Raw genomic sequence first — 9549 nt, 5'->3', positions numbered from 1 at the left:
TCTGAAAATCAGTTGTCTTAAATAAACTCGGTTGTCTATGTTGATTGTATACGTTAAGTATTATGAACATGACCTTTTGTGGATTCTATTATATTCTGGTCTAACTTCGTCCTCCACGTAATTTGTAAATGCTATTCTGACATTGTACGTGCACACTCTCCAGTCCAATTCCAGTCCGCATTTCGTCGCTGCCCTGTCTGGCTTTCTGGCAGGTCTTGTTTACTGGCGCAAATACAGGAAAGGGGATCCTTGGAGAAGGAGAGACATATCAATGCACTAGCTACCTCTAGCGTGGGGAAATCTATTTTTCCGATTGTATATTCTGTTAATTTACTTCGATGTGTTTTCAATGATTCGACTGAATATTGAAGAATAACTGCGCTCAGCTTCATCAAAAGAATCTTCGCTCCCTTTTATACAGATGAGCCAGTTCGCTAATAAGCCTCAACGACACGGCTGAAAACTCGGGTGGAAGCCTCGCCGAAATCTCAGCTTTTGCTGTCTTGCCTACGCTTCAAGACCTGCTAGCCCAAATATGCAGTAATTGTGGAGAGTTAGTTACACTTTAGGGCTTGCGCTGGTGTGCTAACTGCTTTATAGGTGACAGTGGTGCCAAATGCTTCGCTATGGTTAGACAGTGGCTCTGACGCGCAGTGACCCGTGAAATCTCCTAAGCCACGCTAGAAAGTCAGCTAGCACAACCCAAACTGTCACCCGAACGTGAGAATAAAACATATCGGCACTACAAGACGGGAAACATCTGACAAATAATACCACAACTGCTAGTTGATTATTATTGTTATTTAATAATAATAATAATAATAATAATAATAATATTTTAGTGCCTTAGGGGGCCGGAGAAAACTAAAACTTTGCGAACATTTTTTTGAAACGATTCCAAAATATCTAACCGCTAACTAGCGAAGTTAAATTTGATTTAGCCTTAATTCACGAGTAGCGTGGCAATTCCTTTGGTCTGCGAGTAACTCGCTAGCTAGCTTGCTAACCAGGATAACTAACGCTGGTAGCCAAGAGTTTTTTTTCTTGGGGTTAACATTAAAGTAGGTCGGAACGTGTGCAAACGGAACGTGTCAAAATGAAGACTCTGAAAACCATAATTAATGTTCACACGCACTGTATTTTATGTCGATGGTTACTCTGAATGTAAGCTCGCTACCTAGCAATCTTCGAGAAGTATTTAGCAACCGCTTGCGTACAGTGCATTGTAGATAGCTAGCTAATTAGCTAACATAGCTAACCTAGGTAATTGAACACGTTGAAGTTTCCTCTCCGCCCCTTTTTTTGAGGGGGTGACAAGTTTTCTGTTTTTGTTTTTTTTTTACGTTTCTACTATCTTTGACATAATAAGCGTATTTTTAATCAAACGAGGCACTTTTCGATTCCCGACTAATTTCGCTACAAGGAACAACGTTTTACCATTTAAGCGTGGTCACGATGCGACTACGGACTTTGATTGTTTTGGTTGTCTCAGTCTACACTATTTGGAACTGTCAACAAACAAACGGAGAAAGTGAGTATCTTATATAATTTAGTTAAATCCTTTGGTTTTCGTACACATTTCAATTGGAAATGTAAAAATCTAAGCTAGCTAACTATAATTGTATAGGAAGGTTAGATTCGCATCCTACCACGGAACACGGTGTACAAGCCAAGCAACAGATTGCAAAGTGTGTGTGTGTAATATATATATATATATATATATATATATATATATATATATATATATATATATATATATTACACACACACACAGGTGATGTTAGTGCGGGCAGGATTCCTTTTAACGATTGCCAAGGCCGCTTATCAATACTACGTTTACATGGGTGCAAGGATTCAAAATCAGTACCAGAAGGAGAGGCCCACCCCGAGGAGCACTGTAATGGTTGGAGTTACCTAGTAAAACAAAAAGTCATTTAGTTAAAGAATATAGCTTGATTGTTAACTTTGACTATTATATCCTGTTCTTAGACAAAACACAATGGAAAAAAGACCCAATTATTAACTAAATTGTTGATATACTTGTAAAATGTGTAATTTAATTATTAATTAAGGCTCTTGGTATTGCTATTACCCTGTGTTTGAAATAGCTTTAGCAGCAGTGGGTTTTGGACTGTTTGTCTTCAGTCTTGTCCTTATTGAATGTGTTTCAGTGTTGCACACTGGATGTTTGTTTTTCCATTAACATCAAAGCTTGGAGTTTTACCCTCTAAGCTGTGGAGAGTCAAGTGAAATCATGAGGGCTGTTCATTTCTAGATTCTAATTAGAAAATGTCTGTGTTGTGATTTAAACAATGTTCCAAACTATGTTTTTGTTTTTCTGCATGGTATGGGGAGACTTCCTGAAATAGATGAAATAAATATATCTGTCCTGTTGAAACATTTGGTCATGTTGAACTTTAAAACAAACATTGGCTTGTCTTTAGTTTAACCTTCAATTAGCATGTTTTAGTTTTTAACCATGAACCAGTTACTTAAGTTTTTATTTTAGCCAGCAAACCTGCCCAGCAAGCAGAGCTGTGCTCTACAGCTCACAGTGACTCTCTGAAGCCCCTGTTGGGTCACTGAACGGCAGGGGTCCCACTGGCCTTCACTAAGTGATGGCAAAGATTGAGTTGGCATCCCAAAATAGGCCACGTGGTTTGTTCTTTGCTTTGAGTGCATTATATCCTTCCTGCTGTTGCTATTTGGTGGTCCTGCTGTAGCAGATCTCACATGGACCTGAGGTACTGACAATGAATGTTATTACTTATGAGGTAATGAGAGTAAATGTTATCCCTCATGGACCCGAGGTAATGAGATTATGAGAGTAAATGTTATCCCCCTTGAGAAGCAGTGCCATCTTATGATACAGAGAAAGAAATGTAAACATTTGTGGAATTTGAGATGAAAAGCAAATTAAGTAAAAGCCATATGCATAAAGATAATGCATTTAATCTTTGAATCCTTTTTTTTTTTTTTCTTCCTCAAATTATTTAGGGTTTATTACTGAGCATTAGTCAGGCCACCCACTGTGCATTACTCTTGTTATTTGCCCTTCCTGAAAGTGTTCTTAAATGTTAGCCCTGTTCAAGCCATCGTGACTGTCCCAAAACTCTTTGGGTGTGGTAGAGCCAAGCTTGTATGATTAGTATTTTTGAAAGGGGAAAAAATCTCAAGTTAATTTTGCCACATCCACCCTCCCATCCACCGCTTCAATGAGTGACAGCAATTGAATATTTCATAGTTAATAGCTGGACAAATTGCTGAATGAGTCAGCAGAATATTTGCTATGTCATTATCAAATACACAATATATTAAATATTCAGAATAAAATGTTATCAAGAATAACACGAGCAGAAGACATTTGTCCAAATATTTTGACAAAAGGATGCAGGCATTTCATCATTCATTCAGTTTACATTCTATATGGCTGCTCATGAAGACCATGCAGTACTTTGAAGTTTACCTGCTGAGTAATTTTGTAAATGTACAAACATGTTTCAATTTTTGTAAATTTAAGACCACAAAAAACACATTAAGTGATAAACTGGCTACCACCTGTTGCTTACTTGGCACTGTAAGACACAGGCTGATTGCTTCCTTTATTGCAATCTATCTTTAATTAAGTGATTACTCCTTTTTCAAAAACACTTCGGTTTGCTTAATTTTGTTTGTTTTTGAAAGTACCAGTAAAGCTAGCCATTTATGTTCATCTGTACCAACCACACAGGAGTTGGTTAGCTTTGCATAGCATTAGATTATGTACCATAAGTTAACAGGAACATTTGTATTGCATCTCAGATATGAATGTCTTTACCTGATAGATTTCATGCAACAAATGAAGTCACACCCGAAAGCTGTACAGCTCCTTATTATAAAATCTAGAGGTTGAGTAATGTCATGAAAACCAGTTTGTGCAAGATTTGGTCGGTTGATTTAACATAAACAGGTTGTGTAATTGGGAAGCTGGCCCACTTTGTGTTCCCTGCATGAGAACATGGCTGCAGAGATGAGGGAGACTATTTTGGGGCCTCACTGTCGGCCTCGTTGGTTTTAGAAATGCACATAGAGTCCAATTTCCTCTGTAGCACATACTGAGTGGTCTCCAGCAGACTGTTTAAATGCATCCATGCTCATTTAAAAAAATATCCTCCTTTTGTTTCCAGCGTTTATTTCTCACAGGTGCCATAGGTAATAATCTCACAGTTTATCCTGCTGATCTCACAGTTTGTTCTTGCCTTCTTGGTTGCATTGCATACATTTAGGTTAACTGACAGGATGCAGGCTGCATAGGTGCTATGACTCTGCTGCTATTGGCCGTCACCTCTTCACACATTGTAGTAATTTATATTAACCTAATTTCTTAGAACAAGTTATTCACTGAGAAATTTGTTTAGTCAAATAAACTTTATTTCTTTTATTTAAACTTGGATTATAATTTTTCTGTATCCTTGTGTTAAGGTGTTCTTAAGTCACACTAGGAAGAAAAAACAGACTATTGTTTTCAGTCGAAAGAGTTAATTGTATCTTCAGGTTTTTTTTCTGAGGAATACCTAATCTTTGACATTAATGATTTGGAGTTAAACTAGCTCTATTCTTATGAAATAATGCCTCTGTCTTCTGCTGCTTGGTTGCTTTGTTAGCACATATCTGAAAGAGTGACATGTAATTTTGATAAATTTACGGCATTTAGCAGACGCTCTTATCCAGAGCAACTTACAAAAGTGCTTTGTCATTTACTCATAGAATATATCCAAGTACAGTATAATAGGTTAGAATTAAACATACCAATGAACTAGAATACTGTAGAATACAGGGATGAATGCTGATACCTAGAAGTCCAAAATACATGAGGTCTATCTTAAACAATGATAAGTGCTATAAACAATAAGTGCTAGAGTTTGTTAAAAAGCATAAATAATGCCCTACAATAAGTACCAAATTAGTCAGTCAATAAGGGAGCAGTGTCAGTTGTCCTTTAAATATTCTGCAAATAGATGGGTCTTAAGTCTGCGTTTGAAGACTGCAAAGGACTCTGCTGTCCAGACAACAAGTGGGAGTTCATTCCACCACCTTGGAGCCAGGACAGAAAATAGTCTCGATGCTTGTCGTCCATGAGACCTGAAGCAAGGTATTTCAAGCCGCGCCGTACTTGAGGTTCGAAGTACTTGAGGTACAGATCGGGCTTTGACAATTGACCTCATGTATCAAGGGGCTGGTCCATTTTTAGATTTGTAGGCAAGCATCAAGGTTTTAAATCTGATGCGTGCAGCTACAGGGAGCAAATGAAGGGAGCGCAGCAGTGGAGTAACGTGTGAGCTTGGGAAGATTGAAGACCAGTCGTGCTGCTGCATTCTGGACAAGTTGTAGAGGTTTAATGGCTCTTGGAGGAAGACCAACAAGTAGCAATTTGCAGTAGTCTAGCTTTGAGATTACAAGAGACTGCACAAGCACCTGGGTAGCTTCCTGCAAAAGAGAGGGTCGAATCCTTCGTATGTTACAAAGGAGGAATCTGCAAGACCGGGTTAGATTAGAAACTTGAGTTGAGAACGACAACTGGTTGTCCAAAGTTATGCCCAGGCTACGAGCAGCTTAAGGTGGTGATACCAGGGGGTTCTCAAAGGAAACAGTGAGGTCATGATAAGGGGTGGGAGTACCTGGGATGAACAGAAGCTCAGTTTTACTGGGGTTGAGCTTCAAGTGGTGGGCTGTCTTCCATGACGCGATGTCAGTCACGCATGCCGAGATACGTCTGGAGACCTGCATGTCAGAGGGTGGAAAAGCAAGAAATAATTGAGTGTTATCGGAATGGCAGTGTTGGGAGAAACCATGAGAAGATATTACATCACAAAGAGAAGAGAAGGGGGCCTAATACTGAGCGTTGTGGAACACCAGTGGAGAGTCTGCACGGTTTGAACGTGGATCCTCTCCATGTCGCCTGATGGGACCGTCTATCCAGATAGGACTGAAACCATCTCCAAGCAGAGCCAGTCACACCAAGCCTGGAAAGAACAGAGAGAAGAATGTTGTGGTTCACTGTGTCAAAGGCTGCTGAAAGGTCTAGAAGAATCAAAACAGATGACTGTTTGGCAGCTTTAGGGGCATGAAGTTTCTCAGTCACCGCTACGAGGGCCGTTTCTGTAGAATGTGCCGGTTTGTAGCCAGACTGATTGGGATCATGCAGCTGGTTCTGGGTGAGAAAGAGAGACAATTGATTATAAACTGCTCGTTCAAGGGCTTTTGAGAGGTAAGAGACGTGATACTGGTCTGTAGTTGGTGACGCTGGAGCTGTTAAGTGTGGCCTTCTTGAGGATTGGTACCACCCTGGCGGTTTTGAATGCAGTAGGCACGTATCCAGAAGATAAGGAGTTGTTGTTGATGACAGAGATGAAATGAAGCAGATCTCTTGCGATTGTCTGGAACAGAGCAGAAGGAATTGGATCCAGCAGACATGTAGTCGGACTGCTGGAGGTCAGGAGTTGAAGAATTTCATCTGTGGAGAGAGGAGAAAAAGAAGTCAGAAAGTTGGATGTTGGGGAATGCACATTAGTTGGAGGAGTGGGAACAGAGGAAAAGGACTGGCGGATTGCTGCAACCGTCTCCTCAAAGAAGGTGATAAAATCTTCCGGAGTAAGAGATGAGAAAGGGGGGGAGGGGGAGGATTAAGGAGAGAAGAAAAAATTGTGAAGAGCCTGCATGGATCAGATGATGATGATTCCAATTTCTCCCTGTAGTAGGATGACTTTGCAGATGTTACTACCAGTGAGAACTTGGAAAGGAGAGACTTGTATGAGCTAAGATCTGAATCTATGAATCTATTCCTCCATCTCCTCTCTGCAGTCATTAGTTCTCTCCTGTGGCAGCGAAGTGTTTCTGTTAGCCAGGGAGCGGGTGAGGAGGACTTAGCGGGTCTAGAGGAGAGAGGGCACAGAAGATTCATTGATGAGGAGAGTATAGAAATGAAAGTATTTGTAACTGTATCCAAAGAGAGAGAGGGTAGAGAGTCAGGATGAGGAAGGGTGGACAAAATAGTAGAAGTAAGGGAAGAGAGAGTTATGGAGTGCAGATTGCGACAGAGGAAGGAGGAACATGTTGGAGAGGACTGGATGGAAAGAGAAGGAAGGGAGACAGAGAAGGATGGAAAGTGATGGTCCAAGAGGTGGAGGGGGGTGACTGCGATGTCCGATGTTGTGGTGGTACGGGTGAAGATCAGGTCCAGAACATTGCCCGCTTTGTGAGTTGGAGGAGGGTGGTTGAGGGCGAGGTCAAATGCTGTCAACAGCAGAAGGATGCAGGAGGAATGCAGCTTGTCTGATGGAAGGTTGAAGTCCCCAAAGAGAATGAGTGGATTTCCTTCAATGGGGAAATGACTCAGAAGGATGTCGAGCTCATCAATGAAGTGATCTAGGGAACCTGGAGGGCGGTAGATGACAATGATAAGAACTTTGGTGGGGAAAGACACTGTAATGGCATGAAATTCAAAAGAGGAGATGGAAAGAGTACAGAAGGAAAGTGGAGTGAAACGCCACTCTCGGGACATTAGTAAACCTGTGCCACCACCCCTGCCAAGATGCCTCGGAGAATGCGTCAATGAAAAGGCAGAGGACAGATTTGTGGATGTCTGAGATAAAGGATTGAGATAATATAAGAAGATACTTAGCTGAGTTTGTAAAGTCCTGTAGGTGAGATGTAGATTAACTGATTTCAGAACACCACCAAACCTCCTCTAGATGTTGATTACCGCTGCTACAGACACATGTGTCTGTAGCGGAGTCGTCCTAATTTAAGTCAGTTCAATAAGTGCTGAGCCCGCCCCTCAATTCACACCTAAGGTCAGGGTGAAACTACACCTGTAGTGAGTAATCACAGCTACCAAGCAACTAACAACTAGATTTAGAAAACAAACCTTGAATTTCACAGAATCTAAGACAAAAGTAAGTGAACTCAGAGCCTACCGTAACCAACCAGATGATAATCCAACGAGAAAAAACAAAGCTGTAAAAAGCTGTAAAAGTTGTAACTTTAATCTTTAACTGGCCTGATATGCTTTCATTGAAAAGTAATGGGAAATGATAATGGCAGATAAATTAGTGAATGCAGATGGGCCACCGCCTGCACTGGTATCTCATGGTTGCGTGAGCACCTTACCTTAAAACACCTTTATTTCTGACAGTTCAGATTTACATTCCATTATTGTTTTTTGTTTTTTTGTTTTTCTCCAAGTTCTCTTTAGACTTTCTGGTCTTTAATGTGATTGACAAGCATAAACCAGATTCTGACTAATATAAATTTGTCATACTGCTTCGTATTAATTATTAATGTTTGTTTCATATACGTGAGGACAGTTGGGTGATTTTTTTTTTCTTCTATATTGGGTTTGTTTTCAAATTAATAAAAAAGTTTCAGATAAACTTGATATACTTGGTAATTAAAATTACTTTCAATCTCCTACATGTTATGAAGAGTCAAAAATTAACCGATAAAACAGACGGGATGTTCCTGATCTCTGTATCACATATGACTAAACGCAGCATTGTTTGTTTGAGAGTTGTAACAAAGATGCAGCTGTCAGTTTTGAAGTTATTGTTTGTATTGTCAATTGTGGCTTTGTTGTAGCGTTTGAACATTTTATACAGTTTAACAATGCAATCAGTTATAACAGTTATTTTACAAACTAATGCTAATTGGCAATAAATTGTGGCCATTGGGTTATTTTTTGTTGCCATACTCCAGAGATGGTGAATCAAGTCAGTGACTCAAACTCAATTTGCACTTCTTTCATATTTTGAAAGACTGATGATTCGACTGGGACATTAGATTAACTCGACTCATGACTTAAGACTTGTGAAATTTAAGTGTGGGGGAAAAAAACAAGACTCTAACTGGTCATTTGCATAGTTCATCTCAAGTGAGCATCTTGGCTGTCAGTTCCAAGATGGTTATGCACAGAAATGTTTAATATTCATCTCTCAGCATTCATGTTTATGTTAAATTAATCGCCTTTAATTACCACCTTCAGGTAAAAATTCTTCAAAATCATGGTGCTACATGCAGCATTAAAATGAAGATACTCTGGCAAAATGACACACTTTTATACGACATCTTAAAACACACTGAAAGATTGGTATGGACTGCATGCATGTCTAAAGCTAGCTTATAGTTAAGGTAAAAAGAATGCTAGCTGGCTACTAGCTAGATCAATAACTAAAATACTTTTTCTAGTAAGCTCCATATCATTTTAGACAGTTTCTCATTTTTGTAGATACATGGTCCATAGTCCTTCTGCCATTTTCTTTTTAGCTAATGTTAGTTTGCAGATGCCTGAATTTAACATTGGTTTTCAGACACAGTTCCATCTCTTTATGATTGAGTGCACGTTAGCAAATTCATAAATAAATTAGAGCATTAACTGTAAATAATGAGACTAAACAAAAATGTTCTAAGGACTTGATACTCAATTCGGACTTGTCCAGAGAATTGAGGCTTGACTCGTACTCCAGAGACCTAGGACCTTCAGGGTCTTGAATAGTATCTTAGCTGGAGTCACAG

General features: G+C 39.7%; 1 protein-coding gene across 2 annotated transcripts in view; it reads left to right on the top strand.

Annotated features, from left to right (window-relative positions):
- Positions 1-223: 223 nt before the first annotated feature.
- The window catches only part of insra (insulin receptor a), a 45667-nt gene continuing 36341 nt past the window's right edge, over positions 224-9549 (top strand). Inside the window, exon 1 of one of the 2 annotated variants that reach the window (XM_081703102.1) lies at positions 224-1531. In XM_081703102.1, coding sequence (XP_081559228.1) covers positions 1456-1531 — 76 coding nt within the window. In that variant the 5' untranslated portion in view covers positions 224-1455. The remainder of the gene's footprint in view (positions 1532-9549) is intronic. The other variant, XM_035536505.2, reaches the window with a different exon arrangement.

Source organism: Electrophorus electricus, chromosome 20 (genome assembly GCF_041902795.1).
Source record: "Electrophorus electricus isolate QZ-2024a chromosome 20, ASM4190279v1, whole genome shotgun sequence".
Lineage (NCBI taxonomy): Eukaryota > Metazoa > Chordata > Actinopteri > Gymnotiformes > Gymnotidae > Electrophorus > Electrophorus electricus.
The sequence above is the reverse complement of the archived record's forward strand: the minus strand, read 5'-3'. Positions and strand labels throughout refer to the sequence as shown.